The 27,357-nt window shown below is 38.6% G+C and overlaps 1 protein-coding gene across 1 annotated transcript in view; it reads right to left on the reverse strand.

Annotated features, from left to right (window-relative positions):
- Positions 1 to 7,756: 7,756 nt before the first annotated feature.
- LOC136177083 (serine/arginine repetitive matrix protein 4-like) overlaps positions 7,757 to 27,357 on the reverse strand; it is a gene marked incomplete at its 3' end in the record, with an annotated part of 44,002 nt that continues 24,401 nt past the window's right edge. Inside the window, 1 exon segment of the mRNA XM_065948070.1 lies at positions 7,757 to 7,891. Within this exon segment, the coding sequence (XP_065804142.1) occupies positions 7,757 to 7,891 (135 nt within the window).

Consider the following 27,357-nt stretch of genomic DNA (forward strand, 5'->3'; position numbering starts at 1 on the left):
AATGCGACCAACAACTTATGTCCATTCCCATCAACTGGATGTGTTCAAATGGTTAACAAAAACCATGATTCTTAAAATATGAATTTAAAATGTTGGCAAAAAAGAAGGGTTGTCTACTTTTGTATAAATATTGAAAACACTGAAACATGAACATTGAAAAATGTCTTGAATTGAACTATCAGTAAAACAGGCCCTATGATAACTGTTGACAGTTTGTTTTGTTGACTTTAAATCTTAATCTTAATCCTTGACCACCAATAACTACACTCTATTTACCTCACTGTATTGGATAAATATGCTTAAAATACAAGCATAGCTTCATACCATTTAAGGCAAATCAGAATATGTATTTTTTTATTTAGGTAATATGTTCCTCTTACATAGAATATTTACATCTCATACCAATAAAGAAGTTTAAACAGCTAAAACAGGTTGCATTACCAGCAACATTTTGAAGTGATTTAATCGTCCAGATATCACTGGAGTGTTGTGAACTGTTTCCTATATTTCCTATGTCTTGTGCCAAGAGTGAAACTCCCTCCGTAAAAATTTGTTCCCCAAAAAGATTGATTTGCATAGATCTAATCCTGACAGAATGGGTGGGGTAAAATAATCCACATGATTCATCATTGGCATCACATAGCTGCACACAAAAGCATCCAGATTGATCCTGACACACATAAGCAAGATTATCTGTGAGCCAAATGTCCCGTATGAGATGATCCCATCACAACAGGAAGATGAAATCCAATCCAGACTGGTACAAAACACCAAACAGATCTCATGCAAGCGAGCCGCCCTGGAGTCAAGAGTTTGACAACATGGCTTCACTCAGTGGGGAAGACAGATCTGTGATCTATCCTGTCCGCTACACGTGCCTCTCAAGACTTTTGAGTTGTTGTTCTGTGTGCTTATTATTTAGTTGGCGCGTTTGAGCAACATTGGGAATATCAAATGAAATAATCAGCGTTTAGCAAAAGAGTCTACCTAGCATTAGAAAAGTTGTATGTATGGGATACCATAGTTTAAAAGGTGCGTTAGAGTGAAAAACGCAAGTGTAATAAAAAATACAAACAATAGAAACATGAAAATGATGAAATGAATAAAACTACATACAGTCAAACGCAGTTATACATCTAATCCTTAAATCTTCAAGAAATAAAAATGTGTAGGAAGGTAAAATAGAAGGATCACAGGGGTGCTAGATAGACCATAAAAAGTGTGTTTTCTGAAGATAATTAAATAAAGAAATAGACTTAGCCATCCTTTAATCTGCTCTCTAAACTCTGGGGAACTGATCGCAAAAGCTCAGTCCTCTTTACTTTTTAGTCTGGATTAAGGAACCACCAGGAGAGCTTGTGACGGCACATGGTGAGTTACATGGTCAAAAACAGCCTGGGGCCAAACGTTTCAAGGCTGTCAGAGTGAGAGGTAAAAAAATTGAAATAATCTCCTAAAACTAACAGCGGGTGTAAAGATGAAAGGATAGGTGCTCTGGTTTTCTGAAACCTGTTAAAATCCTGGAGGGTGCATTTTGGATTAATTGTAGAGATGAGAGAGACTCTTTGCTGCAGACGGAGAAGAGGGAGTTGCAAAATCTGGTTCTGAAAAATTGGATCCCACATTTTCCACATGAAAGGAAGCATCTTTTTTAGACTCTACCTGTCGGAGAAATGTCTGCATCTTTTCTTAACTATGGTTTGTAATGCAGGATTTCTGTTACAAATGTGTAGCCCAAACTAGGATTACAGAGGTGATATCACTTGAGTTATTTGCTCAGACTTGACAAAGTTTTGCTATAAAATTACATTAAAAATCTATTTCCCCTGTCTGACACTAAGCTTATATTTGTGAATAAACTGTTGTGATTGGCCTGAACTGAATTAGGTGTGAGGTAAATCTGTCTGAATGGGACAGGAAACTGACAAATCTGCCAGAACAAATAAACAGTATTTTACAGAAGGATCCTCTTATCCCCAAGGACATACTCCAAGTTCATGCAAACAGCTAACGACATCTCACTACAAACATACGTTGCTAGTATCAGATGTAGCTTACAATAAAAGACACCCATTCTTTTGATGATGCCCCATATTCATGTCAAATATCTGTGACCCATTATGAAATTCCTGTGGTTCATAAAAACCACAAATCTAAATCATAAACTTTTTACTTTAAAGAAAGATAACTTTAGGAATAATATTTACTCATGCTAGCCTGGGTCATATCATGTCTTCTTATAGGAACAGTGTGTGTAGAATGAAGTGGCTTTTTATGTTAAGGCGGTAGATTCCCTTCGGCTCATCCTCGTCCTCCGATTATGTGGAAGAACCAAAAGTAACAAGTACATTCCCCAAAAGGTCCTCTTTGGAGCCAGTTTTTGTTTTGTCTGTTCTGGGCTACTAAATCTTACACACTGGTTCTTTAAAGCATACATCCCTCATTATAAAAACATCAGACTCCACCGGTTATCCAGTTTCATTGCTGTCCAGAGGTCCACTTGTTTTTTTTTCTCTGGAGACGATGTGTGAAGTGGAAAAGGAGATGAAGTCCTTTGAAATGCCACAGGCTCAGTGAATTAGCCTTTTAAGACCTGACTGACTGAAAATTATGAGAGGCAAAGAGGAGGATGTGAACGAGCAGCATGCCGGGTGATACAAAGTAAAGGAGAGATGAGTGAGAAGATGCTTTGAAATGAATATCGCTCTGGCAGCTTTACGTTGGATTTGGTATGGTGTTCATGTGAACTAAATGTAGGATGGTTTGCATTAATAAAAGGGTAAATAAGGAGTAGGAAGCTGGTCTGGAGATGTAGGGTACTACTGTTTATGCACAAACATGCCAATCAACTACCATACATGGAATAAAATGTGGTTTAAAATATGGGTAAACTATGGAATGACAAACAGGCTGTTGACGTGGAGGCTGTATCCGACCAATCCACATCATTTTCAGACAACACATCTAAGGGTTTATCACCAAGATCAAAGCTGTGTGTCATCTGTAAAATGTCAAGCAAACATCCTTTAATGTTCACTCCAACCTACTGACAAGCCTCTCGGGATCTTGATCGTTATTTAGTTGATCCACCATCAAGGCGAGCTCGAGAGACGCATCTTAGCTTTGACTCTTTCCAACAAATTCCCCAAGGAACCCCAAAATGATTTAACATCATAAACAATCTTTATATTTTAAGCTTTCTTTTGAAGTGTTGATTGTGACGAGAAAAAAATTATAACTTCTGGTCAACAGGCCTGGATGCTGGATGCAGACCTCATGTTTCTATTTCAGGGGTGAATAAACTACCATTGTCTATTTTTTAATTTTCGATTTGGCACGTTTTGTACAATCGGATTATCTTCTCCATGAAAAAAATCAGAGATTTCTTCCTTTTATTGGCATTATAAAGAATATGTTTCTGAATCAAAATGATGACTGTAGTTTCCTAGTATGAAACGTGAAGACACTACAGTAGTGCAATAAATGTGTATACTCTTTCATGGCCAGCAGCCACTGGTTGCAAAAATGAGAAAATATCCCTACTTCTCAATTGAGTATTTACCTTAGAACATTTCCCTATTTACAGGAGGTCATATTCTCTTTCTCTCTCTCTAAAGTCTGGCTCACACTGTGTGAGATTTTTTCCTGATTGTATAAAAGTCGGGGTGGCAGCTCATACTGTACGACTGAATCGTTTACGACGCCCGACCAGACCTTGAGATTGACGTGCTCACCCTGTACGACCCGATTGTCGGACACGATTGACGGCCGGAGAGCTCACACTGTAGAAGTGAAATCGGGACGGAGAGTTGACAATTGTTAATAAAGTTTCATTTGAATACTCCAATGGACGTCGGTTGGAAGTGCAACCTGTTGTAGGCTATAGAGAAGTAGATACAATCGTAGATATATGGATGCAAGTTTCAGAAAAGTGCTTCACTGATGATCTGTTCTGAAACCTAAAAAAACAAAAAACCCTGGGTTGCGTCCTGCCGCTGGTCGCCATGACTACATTCCTCCTTTGTCTCTCGTGATTATATTGTGGTCACACACAACTTCTGCCGGACCCTTTCATGACGTAATACTTAAGATTTTAAATTCTAAATATCAAACATGTTTGAAATAAATCGTTAAGATTGGATCTTTGTACCGCTCAGACTACAAGATAACCTGAGCAGAAAATCGTGTCCGAGCAGCCTTGAGTCGGGAGCGACCCTGCGATTGTCGGGAAAGAAGAATCGGAGCTCAAATCGGCCCGATTATCCTGCAGTGTGAGCGAGGCTTAACACACACTCTCCTTCTTGTTCCAAGTCCTCTTGAGAACACGATGATGTTCAATTAGCAAATTATGATCCAATTGAATGTAAAAAGATGTATTTGGGGGTTTGTTTAAGGGGAAGTCTAGGAACTACTTCTTTGATAAATATTTCCTATTTTTTTCTTAGCAGAGATTTAGGCTTGGGTTAGCCCTGAGAAGTATACATTAAAATATCAACAAGTAATAACAAATTAAAAATTTTAAGGCACCTCCAGTTTTTACTCGAGACCTTCTACATCGTAATTCAAGGAAATACAGCCTTACACAAAAAGCATGACATGCTAACAGGCTATCGTGATCAGAACTGATCCGGACGTTGACAACCTGCCCTCCTCAGTGATTTATGTGACCACAGAGCTCTGGAGACTTTGTGCCTGTTTGATTGGATGCAGAGGACTGTCTGGCTATAATAAATGACCCTGCTTGGTGTAGTCGGCAGTTTGGGAGCATTAGGAACTGAAATGCATTAGAGCTGATTAGACAGACCGAGCCCAAGTACCCTCTCCTGGTAATGAGAATGCTTTGTCACTCATTAACACTTCTACCATTCTGGCCTTGTAAGAAGGGAACACAAGGCAAGCATTTGCATTTTTTTTCTTGCCAGTAGAAGCGGTTTTCTTTTGATGAGGTGGAGAGAATGAAAGGCAGAATGAGAGAGCAAGTCAATTGCCAGCTACATTGGGACTGGTGATTGCGTGGACAATGTGTATGGAGAAGGGATTTGAGACATTTGATGAGAATACGCTCGATGCTGAATCCAGCCTATTTTACTGAAAACCATGTTGCTTTTTCCTCCTGCTACAATCTGCATGAATGCCATGTATATGTGACTTAAGTATATATATATATATATATATATATATATATATATATACACACACACACACACACACACACACACACACACACACACACACACACACACACACATACATACATATATGTATATATATATACATATATATATTATTAAATGTAAAAAAATACATCACTTGCCTTGTTCAGGCTTTGTTTCTGGTGCAAATTTGATCGGGTGGGTTTCTGTTTATTGTTGGATTTTCAGGTTGTTAAATGTTTTACTCTTTCATATGAGTTTTATTTGAAATGTTTTGGTGACAGAAAAAAATCTCTGTAGCGAACATTCTGCTTCTAGAAAGATGTGGCTCTTGGTTTTATGTTATAATCAACATTGGATGTTCAACTAAATTGGGCTGCTGCCAGCCAATTAGCAAGATAACGATCCAAAGAAAAATGTTCCTCTGAACAGAGGAGACTTTCTCAGGCAGTCACTTGCAGTGCTTTGAAAAAGAGACAGTGCTGGCCTCATTAGCCACTTTTCACTAAATGGAAATGAATAAACTAAACAGTATTTTACATGAATTTGTTATTTTTGTGTGTGTGTGAGTTCCAATCCATTATTTATTTGTAATAATAAATACTTGCTTAAAACAGGTGAACCGTGGTGCCTGTAATGCACCTTTGTAGCTGCTAGAAGCTCAATCACAGCTGGAGGTAGCTGCTGTCTCCCTCGTCCTGCCTGGTGACCTTGTGATCAAAGGTGATAAACAATCGCCTTGTGAGGATAATTACTCTCAACTATCAGATCCTGAGGTACAAGGTAACAATCTCCACAAAGGTAACACAGTGTCTTTGGGACCTTGTCTTTGCTGCTAGTGAGTGTAAGAAAGCTGGAGTCAATCTCTTCTTCTTGACTGCACTGATTTAAGACTTTTAACTGTTCTAGAGTCCAGAAGAAGACCAAAATAGATTTAAAAGGGAATTTACAAAGAAAGTCAATGGCATGACCCAAATTCACAGAGGGTGATGGGGATTTATAAAGGAGTATATTTGGTGACCTACATGACAAAGAATGCATTTTTACTTTTCACAAATCTGTATCATGATGTTACTATTTTCTTTAGAGATTATTTTTGGGCTTCCGGCTTATTAGGACAGCACATCTGAAGACTGACAGGAAGGGAGAGGGAGCAGTGCTAGCATGCCCCAAATAGCACCAGGATCAGGAGCTGAACCTGCGACCTGTGTGACAAGCACTATAGCCTCTGATCATGAGGTCCATTCCAGCAAACTTGTTACTCTATATGGGGTTGACGTAAAGTTAAATTTGTCAGCTATGGCTTTTCAAGATCACTGGCCACACCATTATAATCTACGGGCCCAGGACCATTTATTTGAATTGGAAAACAACATGGAAGAATTCACTCTTAAAATGATAAAAAAGGAAACGATCTGATGCAAAAGTAATATACAGTATTTGATCATATATTCTTATTCGTTGAGTTCAGTTTAGTTACATATCTATCTGCATCATGCATGGAAAATATTTCTTTACTTTTGTTCTCAACAGTGTTCAGCACCTGATTAGCTTTTAATCTCAAGCGTAGAAATGGCAAACTAAATATGTAAAATAAAACTGGACCTACTGTTATTTTGATTTATTTCCATAAGAAAGTATCTGGCCGAGCTGCTGAGTGAACCAGTGTGGTGTGTCCACATTATTCCAGTCATCTCTTGTAATTCCTTAGTGCCTACGTTTCAAACAACTTCTTCTATCTCCCGCCTTGAAAGTACTGAACAGTGAAGTCCTCTTGTGTAATTCAATTCACAGAAAAAAAGAATTCTCACTTTCAGGGATGAAAAACACTATAAATCCTTTCCCCATGCACTTTTCTTCTCAGATGTCTTCTCTGGCACCACACACCAGCAAAAAAAAAAAAAAAAAGGATAATCAGAGCCGTGCATACCTGCATGTTCTCCTCACTCACTGTTTAACTCAGAAAAACAAAGACAAGCAGCCGCTGGGTGAAGTTCATCCACAGAGAAGTGATTCATGTGTATGAGCGTCTGTAACACTTCAGATGTGGCTGCAGTCATGTTTTACATATCACCCACAGCTTCCCTGCTGTGCAGCTGCAAAAAGGCTTTGAAGGTGTCGGATGAATTAAAAGGTTTCTTCAGAAAAATATAAATATATATACCTGAATTGATTTATCCCACCTTAGAAGAAGGAGCCGGAGAATTATATCAGACTTTTGGTTGTAGGTGTTGTTGAATAGGCAGCTCCTGACTGACAGAGTGTGGAATTCCTCGCAACATGTTTGTATTTCTCCACTGGGTCTGACCTGATAAGACTGTTTACGTTCACCAGGACTGAATATAGAGATTAGCGCTGTTTTCTCTCGGAGAGGAAAGCCCTGAAGGAGTTCTGTTGTATTTTGAAAAGGCTTTATCAGAAGCATTTTAATCTACAAAAGAAACTGAAGAAACAAATACAAAAAACATTCATCTTCTGAACTGTATCAACTTTAAAGCACCTGATTTCTTCACTTTTCTTTACAAGTGCTTGTTCTTTCAGATTAGGAAACTTTCTTGATCGTTTTTAAAGCGCAAGCAAAAAAAAAACAAAAAACAGCTCACCTCCGAGCCCTGTGATGACTGTGATGTTTGCGTCCTTTTCCTTTGATGCAGCCATTTCTGTCAGCAGTGTCCACCCGGGAGTCCGCCGCTTTCCTCTCATCAGTTTGTAGTGGCTGGCAGGCTGTCGTCTCTGAGCTGAGTGGAAAGAGAAAAAAATAAAATTACTTAGTTTTTGCACTTCTCAGGAGAACTTTTCAGTGATTTTCTTTTGAGTTGTCCACACAGTTAACGCTTCCATCATACAATGGGGAGGAGGACTTAGCATGCTTGGTTAGCCATATTCCCTCTGGTCTGCTGAATATGTGTTTTATTCCCCTCCATTTCTCCCTCCGTAGCCATACTCAGGGAAAAATTGGAGGTCAGCCATTTACCATTCAAATCGAGGTGTCAATTGAAATGTAGTTATTTACATGCACCAGTTGCCCTGACATTTTGGTAAATGGTGTTTTCTATCTTTCTTGTGCTTTGCAGTTGCAGCGACATTTTTTTTTTTTTACTAACCCAAAGCCTATTAAACTTTAATTTTTCAACATATATCAATATAGGCATTGGAGCAAAATTAAGGAATCTAATTTTCAGCCACATGTTTAATAATTCCAAAAAATGCAGCTTCAAGTCAGGTGCTTCCTAAGCCTACCTTCCAAAATATCCTCATCCGTAGTCAAATGTTCGGGCAGAACAAATGACTAAATAAACTGAACGATTAGACGTGAGCACACAGTTCGATCCTTGCTTATTATCCTCTGTTTTAGTCATGGGAGATTTGAGCATAATTACACATTCTCCTCTTCTTCGAGTAGCTCCCGTCTGATAGTAATGAGAAGATAATCAGAGACAAAGATTAGGCCGTCAACGCCACCTCCTCCTCTCCCCTCAGCGACAAGCAGGCAGGAGCCGTCGCTTTCCATCTTCCTCACCTTCCTTTTTCCTCTGCTTCTCTGCATAAGAGGGAGCGGCCCCTGAGCAGGGAACTAATAATGTAAAATGGCATACTGGGTACTCCGACATGACCGAGTGTTTGAGAGGTGAGAGGGGAGATAAAGACAGCCAGCGCGAGGATGATTACTCTGATCAAGGAGGCTGGTGGAACAGAAACCTCTGAATGTCAAGGTGATGGGCCTAATTCTCTTCTAGGTTGTTAATAGATATGTAAATAAAAATCTCCTTTTATATTGTATGTCAGAGTGGTGTAAATTATAGTGTTAAAAACAAATTCACTTTAAAAAAAAAAAATGTGTGGCATGGTTAGATATGTTTTTAAGCTTTTAGTTACTTTAAGCTGCCACCACATCACATTGATGCAAAAATTACAAAATCCATTTACCAAATTCCAGAATTGCTATCAAGAAGTCACATTTATGTTGTTCTCATGTCTTTGATTTATGGTTTAAAGTAAACCAATGGTTCTCAACTGGTTCAGCCTCATGACCCATCACAAACTCCTTCATAAAAAATTACCACCCACATTTTAGTTTTTTTGCTACCAATTGGATTTACTCAATGAAACATTGCACAGTTTGGACCTTGGATGGTATGTGACATAACAAAGTAAAGGAACAAAACAATGTTAAATAAGCGCTTAATAGACTTTTGGAGAGAACCAATGTTTGTAACAAATACAGTCACATTTTTTTTATCAGTCCTGTTAAATGTCATTCCTTCTACTTTTGGGTTTATATCTTTGTGAAACCCTTTGAAACCGCCTGCTGATTGAAGTATGCTGTGTATATCATTGCCAGCATCAGGCTAATATAGATTCCAAGTTAAATACCAGTGAGGTTTTTCTGTTTTCTAGACTACTCTTGGGAATATAAATTGGTAGCACAAATAACAGAAAACTAACTTCAGTATAAGTGATGTTGAACAGAACCCCAAACAATAAAGCCTCCAAAATAGTCCTGCAGTTGAATCAAATCTTCACTTCATATTTTTTTGACAAATGCTGATCATTGAAGCCTTCATGAAAGGAGGGTGTGATGATCTTTGTGAAGCATATCTTCCTCAAATGGGCTACCTGTTAAGGCAAAATACTAAGCAATAAATTAAAACACCTGAAATAATGCATCCTTGTGGTTGTTAAGACTGTGAAGCCATTTACCACTCCCATGTTTAATTCTGTACATCATCCAATCATTTATCAACAGTTTCCCAGTTTGAGATTAATAAAGTCCATCCGTCCATCTACCCATGTATCATATGCTACAAATAATCTACTGTATCTGTAGACCTGAGACTATCTGACAGTAGAGGTTTCAGGAACCAAAAAATAGTGTTGGATGCAAAACTGTTATCCTGTTCAGTGTGTCATAGAGGAATACCAAACATTTGGGACATCTAATCAATCCAAACCCCTACAATCCAAGCAGAACTTTGTTCTTTTGTTACCCAACTATTCTCAGTCCGAGGTTATTCAATATTGAAGCTTCATCAAACCCAATTTAAGGACAAAACATTGTGTTTTATAGTAAAACTCAACACTTAATTTTACAATAAAGCTTCACCATGATAATACCCTAAAACAAACCAAGTGCTTTTAGTGCCAAAACCTGGCATTGGCATTTGAGGATTTAGAAATTGGAATGGGTTGTAGGAGCACTGAGTGCTCTTGCCTTCACTAACCTAATCAAAAGGGATGAAGGAAATAGATTGCTGGTGCTATTAAAGAACCAAGATCATCCCTGGAACCTCTCTCACTTGTGTAAATTGTGTATATTGGTTGATGTCAGCATACGTCTCCCATGTCTTACTGCAACAGTTTAAGAGTCTGTGATTATCTTGTTTGTAAGAGTGACCAACCCCAGACATGTAATCTCTCGTCTAGATTATTCCCAGCAAATTCTAGGAAATCCATCATAGAAATTCTCTATACCTCCAATCTACATACATCAACAGTAAGTGCTACACCTATTGTGGCTTATAGTTATTCACTGTCCTCCACAGCCCATGCCTTCTCTCCTATTAGCATTTAGATTTATATGTTTCAATTCAATGTTTCTTTCAACATAGGCCATGTTCATTTGACAAAAATCTGTAGCGACTTCTGTAAGACTTCTGTGCTATCTGACATTGTCAACCTTTAGGAAAAATAGAAAGCAAATCCATTGTCAACTCGTAAAATACCATAAAGGAGTCCTTGGTTGGAAGTAGCAGTATTTGGATCTGAAAAATAAAAGCTATTTATCTGCTACAGAAGAACAAAAAATGTCTGAAACATCCAGGATGTTGAACGCTCTGATGTGTGTCCCCCCGCCCCCCCCTCTGCCCCCCCCCCCCCCCCGCCCCCTCTCTGCCTCTTTGTTATTTTCTGTCACTCTCAGAGCTGCGTTTGATGACTTCTAAATTAAATCGATTTGCCATCATTGATGCACATTCCCATGATCTGGCCCTGCAATTTATGTCTCCAACTTTCCAAGCCATAAGCACCCAGATTTATAGTGTGCTGTTTGTATCTGTCAAATGATACCCCTGCTCCTTCCTTCTCTCTCTCTCTCTCTCTCTCTCTCTCTCTCTCTCTCTCTCTCTCTCTCTCTCTCAAACACATATATATATTTACTCTCTCTCAATCTATAATCCCTTTTTATTCCAGTTTGTAACCAGGAAATGACTGAAGGTATTTAAAGGGACAATTCAAAGCACCAAACGAGGGTAAAAAAAAAAAAAAAAGAATGCAAATACTCTGTGGATTAAGTTGAGGACTTCATGATGGAGAATTACATTGACATTAATCCTCCAAAATCCTGACTGGATTTGTTTACTGTAAAGCAGGTAAAATGGAGTCATGGGCCAGGATCAGCTCCATGGCAATCCCAGCTGAAATATGCCATGCCAAAGAGGAGCTGCTCGTTGAAACCATTGTCTGAGTGCAAAAAAAAAAAAACCTTGCAGCTTGAGGCCCCACTTTATAACTTTTTAACCTCTATCTCTCTCATGTGTTGCACACCGCATGTTTGCCTTCCTTTGTGACAAGTATTCCTGTCATCAGAGGAGTGACCGTGCTGTGACTGGCTCATGTTCAGTTCTTTGTCACAGAGGGAGCGTCTCACTCCTCTAGACTCTGTCATACACCGCTGCTGTTCCCCATCACGTGGTTGGGTAACAGATACAGACAGATGGTGCAAGAAAAAAACACACTGCAGAATGGAACACTGCACTTTTTCTTCTTAAAAGCTCATATGTACTGTATGATCTTCCTAGGTTCCTCTGGATCGTTGGTGAAGATGGCTTGCTGTCATGGACCCCCACCCCCCCAACTCCAACTGCTATAACTATTTATATCAGCCTTACATCTGTTATCATAATTATTACAATTAAAGTGAATCTTAGAGCTGCTCAACTTCAACCTCTATAATTATCATAATCAGTCCTCCCTGTTTCAACATCTTTGTTAATATTAGTCTGACCAGTCTTTTATCATACTTAGCTGTTACTGCTAGTACACATACTTTTACCATTATTACTGACATGTAGCTATAAATCTATCTTATTCATTGTTGTTGTTGCTCTGTTTGCCTCTATCCTTCTCCCTCTTCCTGCATCTCCCTCTATCACACTTTAAAATCCCAACACAGTTTATTCAACACGAGTCTGGTTTTGTTTAAAGGTATAATATGTAGAATTTGGTTGCTAATGTTTACATCAAAATATGTAGATTAACTATAAATTGACTACACCTGTTATATGTATTTTCTTGTTGAGTACTTGCATTATCTCAAATATTTCCAAAAGTTATCAAAGCCAGAGAAATCCATCATTTTATAGTTGTAACAGTCCGTGTCTTGTTGGCGACCGCCACGATGAGCCGCCATGGCAGACACGAAATGTTGATCGTCATGGCAGCTGAAAGTTGCCGTACTGTTGCCGTATGTGCTTCTTTGATAAAAACGTCATGTAAACGATGTCAAATAATTTCTTTGTACAATTGTATAATGACAATAAAGACATTCTATTCTAAATTAAACTCAGATACATAGAACATATTGTCTTTCTCAGGTAGGTATCGCCCGTTCACATTGACTACGGTCAAGACGGAGTTCGTTTTCAGGAGAGGGGAGTAACAGAGAGAATCACTCCCATGATACCTCGCCAGCCTCGACGTCTTCTTTTGTTATTGTTTTGATTGAGAGCCTCATACCAACAGATTTTACGTACTGTGCGTTTAAGGGATTTTGGGATAACATTTGTTTTAAATTGGCACTATACAAATAAAGATTGATCGACTTATTGATTGAAAAGAGTTGAAGATGTAATTTTCACCACTATGTGCTTCCAAACTTGGACAAAGAGATGTGTTTCAGTACAGGATGTGTGAGAGTGCCAACGTTGTCTCCTGCAAAAAGCATCTATATACAGCTCATTTGCCAACTAAATTTACATGGTGATGGCTGCCTGGATTCATTTAACGGACAATGTTTTTTCCAAACCAGAAAGTGGGTCACTCTTTTAAAGCACAAGTCACAGGGAGGTCAGGGTTGACAGTTTGGGCACCAACAGGAGATTTGAACACCCTGCTTCCTAAATGTTGTAACTGAAACACTTGTTATTTGTAATTTACATATTTGGTGGTAAAAAGTTGGTCTGGGGTGCTTTAGGTGCTTGAAGTGGTAAAGTTTTGAGATTTGAACCACTGTTGTTGGTTTCTACATTTTGTCAACAAAAACACAAGTATAGAAATGTCTAATCCTTTAAGGTTAGAGGAAGATCATGTTTTAGAATAAATACTGAAAAGGACAATGTTAAATGTGTTCTATTCACAGGGGATTATTATAGGGAAAACAAATGAATTCAATAGTGAAAATGTTAAAATTTGAACATTTTGTAGGTTTGCAGTAGATTGATTCAAAATGCATGTAATGCTTACCGCACTACACTTATGAATGGTCGCCCTTTAATTTACCAAAATGGATTTTGAGTGACTGCAGTTAAGGTAAGGTTGGGAAAACAATCAACAGAAAGATTTCATTTTTAATTACTTTAATTATTTTTTTAGAATTCTCCTCAAACAGGATTGAATACTTGGTCCAACAACGAATTTGTACAAGTCTTCAAAAGAAGAGAATAGTGATTTGTAATTACTTTCTTCAATAATATATTAGTTGCAGTCTTGGGCTTGGTATATAAAAGTGTGATACAATATGGTCTATTTGATGCTTCAACAAAGATGATGAAGGCACATGTCTAATCTTTGTTTCTTTTTTCTATCTAACGATCTACCTGTCTTTTGCACATTCAGCTCTTTGCTACAATTTTCATGAAACATCGTCCACTTTTTATTCAGTTTCAGTTTTATTGTCCACATCCCATTTAGGATGTTATTTTGAAATAAACTGCTACAATATCTGCCAGCAGGTGCTCTGTAATCTGTTAACTGCTATACAGAAGAGCAGCTCTCTGTTGAAGGTTTCATAAACATATCAGATAACATGTATAGGTGTGCAGGAAGCATGTAGGCAGCCAATAAAGAAACCAACAAAACAGTGCATTACAAGCTCTGATGTTTGTGCTCAAAGTGTGTCAAAATCGCACCAGCGATTAACACAGATTCTATTCTCTCTGCAAACACACCTGCATTCTGCCAGACGTACTGTTTACATCTGCACTCTGCTACTTCAATTTCATTATTTACTCAAAGCGCGATAAGAAGCAGTTTGACAGTTAGCTTCTCCTGGCCTTCTGGGGAGTCGGAGTGTGTTCAGAGCTGAAAGAGGATCTACAGGGAGGCAAAAAAAAAAAAACATACAGCACTTGAATGCAACCTTTTTCTTCCATCCCTTATGTGGATATAAACCCCACTGTGACAGAACGAGATCTTAGAGTTGAGAGACACTTGAGGAGAATTTGTACATTTTCTTCTTCTCTGTGATCTCAAGTTTGCCTTAAAGCACTAACAGATGAATGCACTCCAGCTCTGATGTGGTTTGCTCTCCCAACAGCAAATCAGTGTATATACACTCACATCCTCTAATTCTAAAGTACATTTAGTTATGTTATGTATCACATGTGAACACTGGATCATCCACAAAGTCCTATTTCTTCATTCTTCAAGATAGTATTGTATCCTGTCACATTTTAAATGGGTCATTGGGTCGTTTCCATTTTTGGCTTGTGAACATTTAAAAGAGTTGTTCCACATTTTGGGAAATGTAATTATAAGCTGAGCATGGATGAGAAATTGTAGCCAGTATCGTGTCTTAAAGCGTAACTCTAACGAACTGCACGTTGCTAAGCAGCTATAGGAGGCTCCAGGAAGTTATACCATTGTAATAAAGTTGGATACAATTTCTATACTTTACTTGTTTTCTTGTAAACAAACAAAATATAACTTGTTATTAAGACAGCTTTAGGGATACCAGTATTCTGATTTTTGCATTTTAATTTGATGGGGTCAGGCTACCCTTTGCAACCTTTATTGCACCACACGTGTGCCCTAGAAACAAGAACTAAAAACATTATTTCTCTACAGGTGTCCTTTTAGATACATGAATCATTGTAACTACTGATGAATGTATGTGTAATGATTGTAGACTTGAAGTTTAATCAAAGAGAGATTGTTATTTTCTAACATACTTTCCTCTGAAGGATTTTCTGAAGGTGTGACAGGTGAAAGAATCTGATATGTTGTACCAAAACTAAATATAAAGTCACGAGTTAACACAATCACTGTTTAACAGTACTATTTCTGCCTTTCTTTATAATCTTGTTCTGCCTTAGATTTCTATAAGGGCCACTTTAGGAGAACCACACTGGGAACCAATGGAGAAGCTAACCTACTGTTCAATATTTAGATCAAGCCCTGGTTTTCAGTGGATACAAATTATGACCTGAATGGTCTGTTTACATTTCTACATTGATGCAACAACGAAATGATGATGTTTGGAATGAAACTTTTTAAAAATAAAGACAGTGAGTATCAATACATATATGTGACTTTTTGTCTATTTTCAGTACCTCTTCTCTAAAATCACTGATATAGATTACATTCTCCAAAAAAACAACACTTTAACCAGTCCTTTGTTGTGATGGTTGCCATGCCAGCGCTCAACAGGGCTGCTGAGTGCTGGAGTCAAGCCTAATAGTTCAAGTGAATAACAAACTGTGTAAATTAAGAGGATATACATGGAAGGATCAATACAGCTTACCCTGGAGCTAAACAATGAAAACAACATCAAGGATCAACGGATGATACAACATTTTAAGATGTCTAAAAAGAAAATGATGAATTTGAAGCCAAAGAAATTGTTCCAGGTAATAACTGCTTTCAAGATCTTTGTTTTTAATCTCAATAAGAAAGTCATTTTGAAAAACATTTTTTTGGTCATTTTTACGGCAGCAATAGCTTTAAAAGAGTAGCCATTTGAAGTAGTCTTATAAACTTTATTTAAGAATTAAGTAAGCCTTGAAAAATATTTTCTCAGTGTTAAAATTCTGTACAGTGCAGTGGCACTCAGTCCAACAAGCCAAACATCTGATAATTCAAAGCAAAAGGTTTCCAAATTGTCCAAACTACTGTAGCTCTTAAGGAGCTCTGCCTTTTGTCACAAGCTTGTCAACATATTGTCAAAGCTGTAAGAGCTGATAGTGGATACTGTGAAGTGTTTTGCATGAACGTCATCCTCTCAGGAATAATTTGTGAAATGTGAAAGTGCATTACCCTGGTTTTATGTTTTCTCTACGATTCAACAAATGATTGAAGAGATCCCCTGCCTCATATGAGGTTAATAAACTTTTTATTATCCCCGTCAGAGCCACCGGGAACCATTGATTATTGTTATATTGCTATAGTGATGATAGTGGAGATAATTACCAGGGAAATAGATGATCTAGACTAGAGCAACAATATAATAACCCTATAATAGGGTGGTTCAGGGGTATGTTTACACAAGTTTCAGACTTGAGTCAAGAACATCTTCATCATCACCCAAAGGACTTGTGCAAGGAATTGTACCACAAGGGGAAAGGACTTAAACATATCCTTCAGAGAAATAACTGTTACCGCACTTGTAACCTGTCCAAAGTTTTCATGGAAACAAGGACACTTTTGCAGGAAGTGTTGATTAAATGTTCAGAGACTTTTATGAAATCAATTAGCTGAATACTCACACGAACATGGGCATGCAATCAAGCAGCCTAAATCAATTAAAGCAAAGGGCAAAAGATCAATGAAGCTGCCATTAAAACTTTAGAACATGTCATTAGGTTTCTGTACTGAAAGCTTGACATTTATAAGATGACATTCAGAGATTTCAAAACATACTTACAATTAAATGAGCCCCTCAGTGAGCTGATATTTTCAGTTAAGTATGATCAGATGTCTGACTGCCGAACACTTAGGTTGCCATGAAATTAATACTTTTCCCATTGGAGTTCCTGAGAGAAATGTTCCGGGGGCGCATCATGCCTTCTGGATCAAGTCTGCTCATGTAGAAATGCTGTTTCCTTTCTTATGGGTAAGAAAATAACCTCATGTATTCCATGATTTTTCTCCTTAAAGAACGCAGATGGGTAATAGATTTCTTTGGTGACGTTCCTCCTGCCAGAATAAATTGCGAGGACGGATGCAAATCCTTTTGAGCTGCTGAGATCAGCCCCAAATTGGCCGCCTCATAATTCCTTCCTCACAATGCATGATGGGAAGGCAGAATGATAGAAGTGAACATCAAAGATTAAATGGATGTACAGCCCCAGTTAGGAGGTTTCACTGACTCCAGGCAATCTCCCGTTTTTGCTAGTGTGCTCCAAATGTCACTTCCAACTTCAGCATTAAGCTTTGGATGTATATTAGGGTTAAAATAAAGGACAGAGGGAGTTCATTATTCTGATTTAATTCCAAGCTCAGAATTTTATCTTTAAAGGAATTCTCTTAACAATGTGTTCTGAAAAGTTTTGACATAAATTGTATTAACAAATGATGGTGGAGTAAATTCATTTTATTCTACTTTAAACTTTTACTCCTCAAATATTTGTCAGCTATAACAATGTTAAGGCTTAAAATCGTGTTCCATATATTTCAAATGGCTTCCAATGATTTAAGCTGGTGAGTCCTTAGAAAATGATAGTTACATCATTTTTCTCAGTGAAATGTTCGTCATTTGTCAGCATTTTCAAAGAAGAGGGATTTCTTCTTCAAACCTCAGATTTTTCCTTTTAATAACGATTCAAAGCTAAAAGAGGTCAAAATAAATGTGGAAAAAAACCCATAGAAAAGCAAACAACTTCACAACTATCAAGAACCCTTCCCTTTTTACACTGTTGGAAAATGTGTTGAGAATTGCTCCTGCTTGACCAGCTGGAACATAAAAGTGTTGCTTCCTTGTTGAAGTGTAACTGTGAAAAGTGTGTATACATTCACTTTGATTACTTTATGCCTTTTATTTACCTTTATTAAATTGTGTAAGAAGGATTTCAGATGCCTGATGGCATTTTCAAGATTATGCCTAGATCTTGGTTGAGTTATAACCAAGCGGCAACCTCCGGTCTTGAACAATGAAGCCAATGCAGAAGTGCAAAATCCTGCAGTTTGTCGAGTGTCTGCTTGAGGATGGCTCCAGGAGCCCCGGGAGTAGCATACACTCCAAACAAGCCATTAACAAATTAACAAGTTAAGAGCCTGGAACTGGAAACGAAAAATAGTTCCAATTAGTTATTGTCATTACTGGCACAACGTTTTAGCCATAGTCAGGTGCATAGCTGACAAGAATGTCAGGTGGGCACGATGTAACGGTTATGTCATAAGGCTTAAAACCCGCCTCAGCTCCAGGTCTCAGCCTGTCATTAGGTTGACTGAAAGTTAGGCTGAGACGGTTAGTGCAGCCTGAATGATCTATTTACCGTCACTGTCCTCGCGGCCTTACAACCTGCCAGGCCCACCAAGAATTTTTCCTCGTTCTCCCGATTAGCAACTCCCTGCTTGAAACAGACTGAAATTTATGCTGATGTCCTATAAGAGCAAACGAGACTATCAGGGAGATGATGACTTTTTCGACAATGTACAATGTGCTGCCTGTCAGTGATGCTACCACCTGGGTGTCCAATACTCATACATGTACATTACAAGATCCCTAAAAAGATAAGACATCTGATTTTTTTTTCCTATGGGGTAGCAAAAAAAGGTAGAGATTCTCGTAGTTGCTTTAAACACTAATATTCATCATAAAAAAAACAGTGGGTAAAGATTCAGTTTCCCTTGAACCAACTCAAATATTCCATGTGTGTCCTAGGGACCTCTCAGGAACTAAATATAAATCTAACATCACTGTAAACGCTTTCAACACCACTTTGATTACTGTCAGTTAACTGAGTGTTATCTGTTGTAAACAAACTCATCATAGTTCATAATGTGGTCGGTGATTACATTTGGAGAACAACTGCCTGGATTATTTCCATCTGAATGACAACACTGAGGTGAACATTTTCCCCTCACTATCTATCAGCTAATCAGCAGTGGTGCACCCTTCCCCCTTCTTGCGTCTGAGAACGCTGCGAGCCAGAGTGACTTTGAAGACAAGTGAGGTTGGTTTATTCAATTATTGTGTCCTGATGATAAAATGGGAGCAACATAATGGCTTGATTAATTTTCTTATCACGGTGAGCACAAAGAGTAATTACAACCAAATCCACGGCTTGGTGAACCACACATCAATCAAATTAAAGCAGTCTCCACTCGGCAGCAATCACTTCCAGAACAGAACAAATGAGTCGATTGGCTCAGACCTCCGCCTCAGGCCAAGGAAGTGTTTACTTAGGAGCTGTAACTTCAAGTAGAGGTTACTCAGGGTGATTAGAAAGCTTGGAACATGTCAGAAATCTTAATAGAAACTGTGTATGCACAATTGTACTGCCAGCGTTAGCGAGGCTGTGCAGAAACTCTGTGACTTTTTTAGTCTGAAGCCAGTCATTAAAGCTCATGACAATCTTGTAGTCTGGCTGTTTTAAAGCAGCAGGAAAATGTTGGAACTGTGATCAAATGTCAACACATAATGAAGCATGAGAAACTCCACCACCTGCAATCACACCCATTACACATATTTAAAATGCTAATTTCCTGTGAGCAGCTTTTATTTGGAACTAAATTGATGATTGAGTTACATGACTGTCCACTTGAATAATTTGCTGTTATAATAAGTAAAGTGGCCTAGCTTCTTCACTGTAAATGCAAGGCAGAATTAAAGCGGACACAAAATGAAGATCCCGTGATGACCTACCCTGACATCCCTGCTTATGTCAGTGGCTGGGCCTAGATATTTTGTCATTAAAATTATTGAATTTCCAGATATAATGAGGCTAGAGTATGTTCATAAATGTCATAATGGTCATGGAAGTCAATGGAATTACTAATCCTCAAACATACATTTTACAACTTCATGGGAAAAAATCCCTCTGGTGGCCAATTAAAAGCTTCCCAAGTACTTGCAATGACAGTGATTCCTCACTGCCAGTTCATTTCTTTTTAAATAGAAAGCCTGGTGGAAAATATTATTTTGATGGCTCCACACAGTATTTCAGTAAACAAAAAAAATTAGGCTAACAAACACAATTTGACTACGTTGCAAGTTACATGCATTGGAAAAAGAGTTAATGAAAAACTAAAATATCGGAGCAGCAGTCAAATCCAACCGCTCTACTCCCAATGGAGGCCTCGAGCTTGAGTACTGAATTGAGAACATCCCATTAAAATATATATATTGAAAATCTAGATGTTTCTCTCAAGAGTTATGTAAATGAGACATTTAACATCAACTTGAAGATGAACCTTTTTCAGAAAACAAATGTTTTACGGCATTAAATCATAGCTTGAAGGTTTCATTTGACTAAGGTAAACCTGCTGGATTCAGTTGGCAGCTCTTTCTATTTGCAGACTCTCCGTAGAGCTTAAATCAAATCACCAGAGCTGTTAGTGCTGCGGTTCATTACAGGAGCCACTACAGGCTGAGAGGAGAGGAAAACTTGTAGGAGGGAATATCACAATTTGAATAACATCTTCATACTAGAAGCTGCTGCTGCTGCTGCCATGGGTATAGAAAATGTATTATGGTGGGGGTGGGGGGTCACACACAGTCACATGCATTTGTCAGTGCGTATGGTATAGTAAGATGCAGCATCACTTCCCTGGGGATTGCACAGTAAAACCAGAGGTTCTACTTAAAAAAAAAATGGCACCATTCCCTATTGCTGCTACTTTACATGTTATTCCTGTTACAAGCTTCTTTGGCCTGAAAAGCAAAATGTTTGACAAAGTTTATTCGAGTGAAGAAAACAGAGCCAAAGCTGACGGAGTAATCAGCAGCAAGTGAACACAATAGCAAAGGAAATACATTTCTACATTGGCATATAGACAGCACACCCAGGAGACAGCAACACGCAAAACAAAGCTCGTCTGAGTGCTGATTAGTGTGGAACCTCATAATAGTTACACTGTGGTGCTGCCATCATCATCATCATCACAGCCATCAACATCATCGTAATGCCCTTTGTGGTCAAAATCGATGACTCCATTACAGAAGAAGCCTTTAGAAGAAAAATAACAGTAGTGTCACATGGTCCTCTTAGCCCAGACTGTTAACATCTAAACTGGGAGTGTTTCTCCTCTTTCACGCATCATAAACTTTATATGTGCATCAATTACTTGCTTCCAAATCGAGTTAGAAGTGATTAGAGGGTTCTTTGTGCGAAGGCGGAAAGAGGGAAGCGGGCATAGTTGGGTTTAATTAGCTGCTTGTGAGGCACACTTCCTCACTGCACTTCTTCCTGTGTGAAGGAGATTACTGAAGAGCCTTCTGCAGATGCTAATGTATGTGAAGTGCAGCGAGCAATAATCATTGCACACCCTGAGGTTAATTAGCACAACTATAGCACCATACATGAAGAACGGCCAGAAGGAAGCTGCTAAGAAAAAAGCCTGCAAGTGATTGGCACAAGTTTCTACAGGGTTTGTCCAAAGTAGAAGACAACGACTGGAGCCTTTAAAAAAAAAAAGTTTGAAAAGGGAAATGGGCCTGCGAGTGTGAGCTTTGAAGGAGGTCTTATTGTTCCCAATGCGGTCTAATTTTCTCTCTCAAACAGCAGCTGACAGGTGGGTTCGGTATCGGGTATTTGTTAGATTTTGTGACAGACTAAATAAACACTCCACACCTCTTCCAATTAATTGAGAAAACAGACAGAAAATAAAACTGCCACCTGCTTGAAATGTATTTAGCCAATTAAACAAGTGATATTTACCAGCATCTGCAAAGAAAACTGTAAATAACTTTCATCATGACACTGAAGCTAATTTGGAATCGGCTTTGACAGACCAGCAGCCACAGATCTGTGCGTCAAGGACCTTTTGGGATGCTTTCTCCTACTTCCACCTCCAATTATCAACCATCATACTTCTTTGTAATTGCTCTATGGGAATCGTTTCTAGCATTACGGGTTCTTCCTCACACCTGTCTGCATGCACAGACCTCGACAGGCAAACAGATCGGGACCTTACAATTGCTATTTCAATCTCCCCTCATGCCTTAATGAGCTGCAAGAGTCCCATACTAATTTGTGTCAGTAAACGTATCAGGTTTGCAGGCGGCCATGAGAGACAGAATGACGCTCACTGGGCCAATCGACACCACTGTTGCAGGACGCAGAGTGAGGGAACTCCTGACAAGATCTGGATCTATGCCGGTAATAAAGGAATGTTCAGAATAAACCAGCATTTTCTTTCTTTTTCTTCAACCTCATCCTCAGCAGATGCCCTTTCCCATGCAAAATAGCCATGTGAATTATTCACGAAGGCTCACTTGTGGCCGTGTTACACAGTATCTGTTCCCTCATTAGATAATCAATGTCAGCGGAATGGAAAGTGGAACAGAATTTAGAATAAAGAGGATTTTTTATCCACTGCCCTTTCTATTGAATTACCCTCATAGGAGCAGTGTGCAATCTGGCAGGGAGGGTTGAGTCTGAAAATGTTACATCTGAATCCCTGAATAATGATGGGTTTTCACATGTCAGTCTACACTATTATTAACATATCTATAATAAATCACATGCAGCCAGAAAAAAGGCTTTCAGAGAGGTTGATGATTGGATACATTCATCAAATTATAGATTATAATTAAAAGAGCTGTTCTAATACAGACACCAGTAACAGCCTCAAACACTGCCTTAGATGCTGCAGCATGAAGTATTTGCAAGTAAGCCAGTCTATGCAATGATCCGACATAATTACCAGTTCCCCTTAAAAAAAAAGAAAAAAAGAAAATCAACTGGTTTCAGCTTAATTATAGTGTGATCATAACAGACAACAATTGTTTGGTGCTAGCAGAGTGTAAACTGTTAGTCAAAGCTAGAAAAAAGTATTAAATATGATGCAATTTTTATTGCATGGGTGACAGAAACATACTTGGTATTAGCCAATAGTTAAGTCAAGGTATCTTAATTGGTGTCAAGAGGGAGGAAAAAGGGTATTAAAACACTGTCACTGTCTTCCTAGAGTAAATAAATGCAATGACAACTATTTTTACCCAGAAACTTGTTTTGAAAACTTCACTAGGTCCAAAATATTTTTGAATCCTTATCCTCCTCAAGGAGCTCATTTCAGTTTTCACACTATGCAATGTGTCCTATCCTGCTGGTTCTGGAGCGCAGACAGGAGCAGGTAAACTATCCCATGGTTTCTTCCTCACATTCCGCATCTTTGTCACCTATCAGGTGTGGAGCAGGAGCAGATGGAGGCACAGCGTCCAACAATTCTAGCAGACTCACCGCCGTTTTTTTCGGCTATAAATGTACGACGATAGATGCCGTCATTTGCAATCCGAAGCCAACTGCCTCCTGCTCTTCTCATATGCTTGTTTCACAGACCTCAGGGCTTGTTTCACCCTCGCCTCTGCTTTAACCTTCTGTCTCAGTTTATTTGAGTTTCATCCAAGAAGCTGAGTCTTGGTTTGAGTTGAGCTCGGTAGTCCTGCACCACCTGCTGTCTGTGTGTATCAAAGTCAGAACCTCCTCCCACGTCTGCTGCTACACCCTGTGGGTTGTTATATGGGTCACGGGTGTCACATCCTCAGTGTAATCTCTTTTTGTCCATCCTTTTTGCTTTTGTCCCTCTTATTTTTCTTCTGTCCTCAAGTGGATTGTCAGATATCGCTGCTTATATCCTACTCCAGTGTCCTGATATTCCCTTAAAAGCTGTCTCTTTCCATCATCTTTATCCTTGTGAAAATCCCATTATGTCTACTACTCAAACACACCATTGGATTTGTGGTAAACACATCACCATTTTGTCCTCTCCTCATGATGTGCATGTTTGTATAGGTATGCAGAAGTTTAGAACAAGCCTGACTCCTTTCACAAGATTTACATTAGTTATGCAACCTGGCTATCTCATCTAAAATAATCATCTTAAATTTGGAGCAGGGCCGCGCAGAATGCGACGACTGCAGAGAGCAATCAAGGCACCCGCTGACTTCCCATTCCTCCACCCACCTCTCCCATTCGATGCTAATCAGTGCGGGTGCTGCTGGCTGTCTGCGAGACATGATCTGATTTTGAGAGAGAGGCGACATTAGCCTGTGAAAGATAAGCATATAGCAGCCTTCACAATGAACTATAATCAGAGTTAGCATGGTGGTCCAGTGATTTGGGGGATCTTAAGATTCTATGAGCAGGAAATAAAAAATCTTCTGAGCATACTGTAAGTCTCTTTCTCTTTTAAGCACTCTCTGCGGAGGAAAACGATCATTAACTACTTGCCTACAGGTAATGATAACGTTAGGCTTAACCTTGACTATGGCTGAAGATCGCACAGAATACTCTATAATATCTAGTTGTGCTTCTATGCCTTTACAATTAAAACAAAGTGGAAGACAACACCTTTTTGTGTTTTCCTGGAGATATAACGCAACATAAATATTCAGTTATGGTGGGTATGGTTTTCAGAAGCATCCTTTTTTTCCCATTTTTGGTCTTTTTCTCTATAGATTCTAACACACTGTCCTCAATGTACTTTAAATTGGAGCTGAAATAGTTTGCCAATGCTCAGGTATTGTTTCAAGGCAAACTGAAAAGTAGCTTTTCAATTGTATATGCGGTTTTCTTCAACCAATATAACGGTAGGCTGAGTTTTTTTTTTTTGACAGTTGGCTGGACAAATCCCACAATTGTTGACATCGGCTCGAAGACTTTCCACTTTTAGATTTTTCATACATTTATGGACCCAAACAGTGCTGTGACAATAAAATGACTTACTGCATTTATAGCTGTTTTTAAGCATTTACTGTACCATTATGTTGCATTTTAAAGCACCTTTTTAGATTATTTGCTTCCCTCCTTAAATGTGTACCAGCAGCTTTAAGAAGCTTTACACAAAACAAATACACAGTGTTTTAAACACTCAGGGGACTAAGCATTAAACCCCGCTTGGCATCAACAGTATTTTGTTGCTGCGTTAACTTTCTCTTATAATAGTTCAACTTTTAGAACACAGCAACACTCATAAATGTAACTTCTCCATCACTGATCAATCAAATTCAAGAAGAGGTGGGACCTCTGATATCATCTTTGTCAACAGCGAGGGCTGAGGAGAAACTAATACAACTTGTCTTTTCAAGGGTCAAGTGTTAAAATGTCTTTCTCGTTCTATCTCTCAAATTGTGTCCTTTGTTCACTACTTTAAAAATATCATCTGAAATGATTCTTTACCATTTTTGAAAGTGGTAGACGTTTTTCGCAAAACTGACATTTAGTCAGTCCTTTTTTCTTAAACAATGTTTCTCTTTGAACAGAATATTTGGACACTTGCCCAGCCCATGCATCACATCATTATTCTTACATTAATACTCTTGAGTCTTGTACATCTTACTAACAGTAAGATGCACATTATCTGTTGCAACATGTTTTCTCAGACTTTCAACAAGTTCTGTGATGCACAGCAGTTTTAATCCATGCTGAAATAACAATGTTCCACAACACAACTCTACCTGCTCCCTGGAGGACTGCTAACCCTTCCTGGAGATTGCTGGAGGTGACCCCATTGCATGTTGGTACACATAATTACCATTTCCCTACAGAGGAATGGGTGATCAATGAGAGAATGACCTTCCCCTCTGTATGCACTTTCCTAAAAGTCAGATAATAAATTGGCTCATCTCATCTCACCTCCCCTACCATACGTGTTATTTAGAAGGCTATCTGAGGGAGTCCATTACCTTTTTATGGAAAGGAGGTTCATTCAATTTGCTGCTGACCCAATGAGAAGTATGGATGCATTGCTAGGGGGCTCAAGGGCAAGTGAATTATTCCATTATCTTTAATGTGTGGGAGGTCTGAGGCCGTCAAGGTCCCAAGGGGATTTATTTAGCTGTGTAACCTCTGTTCCTCCAGGGAGAACAATGACAATGGAAATACAAATGGACAAAATGGACTGCCTCATGCTTATTAAGGCGTTTTAATTGATTTCTACGGTATATTTCTATTTTGAAAAAAAGTGAATCCTGAAAAAACCTTTCTGTGTATTTTTCAAATTATCTTTTACATTCTTCATAGTAGATTTAGAATCATTATTTATATCAATATTATGTTTGTTTCAAAAGAAGCCTACCCAATGTTAAAGCTTGAAAGCATTTTCTAAGCTTTCATTGATACACTGATTATTGATACACTTGTGTTAAATTACCATATTTTTTTAAACTGAATATATAAGAGTCTTCTTTCCTTTTCCCAGGTGTTAAACTAAAGCTTTGATAGACAAAAATGCATAAAAGCCAATCCCATAATTTGTTGTTTGATCTGAAGATAAAAGCAGACAACAGTAACATACCAGTTTGCCCTTGCTAGTTAGGTGTTTAAGTGCAAAAATATAACCAAAGATTGGCCCCATTCTTACAAATGGGTCCCATTTTACAATACTTCATTAACTCTCTAGCTGGGAACATATCCCATAAATGCAATGTTATGTATTGGAATGCTGAGTATATTGAAAGTAGATCTAATTGTGAGGCTCTATGAAAAGCATCACAGCTTTATTACACAGGTAAACAGGCATAATATTAAAAATTGCACATTTCATATCCTTCTCCACCATGCAGGCCGTATTGGGAAATAAGATATGTTCAGGAATAATCCCTCAAGGCGTGTATGAGGCATCTGGCGCAAAGCCTGTCAGCTGCTTTAGACACCGTCAGTGTGTTGACAAGTTTTTTTTGTCATTTTTCTGGCAACAACAGCCGTTCTCTGAGCGAACAGGAAAGCAGCGGCACCTTAGAAGTGTGTATATTTAATGTAAACTAGAGTCTCTCCCTTTTGTTACAGAAATCCTACGAGCCCATTTCTCACAGAGGAAATAAAAGCAAGGGGTGGGAAACATAAAAGTGACAAAGGAGTGTGGAGTCCACTCTCAGGACTCAAGGGAACTGGAGGAGTTTTAAGGTGAGTCAGATTCTGCATTGTTTGGAGTAGAAGCAGATTATAAAAAACAGAGGAGGCAAAATACAAGCGGCTTAAGCCTTATTCTTATGGGGCTGCTTTAGTTCAGATTGTTGGGAACTCCATGCAATTAAAGAATAATCTGCACAACCTCAATCTTTATTTAAAAAAAATATATCGCTGCTTCGTGATCTGTACAAGTGCAA

This window comes from Labrus bergylta, chromosome 2, assembly GCF_963930695.1.
Source record: "Labrus bergylta chromosome 2, fLabBer1.1, whole genome shotgun sequence".
Lineage (NCBI taxonomy): Eukaryota > Metazoa > Chordata > Actinopteri > Labriformes > Labridae > Labrus > Labrus bergylta.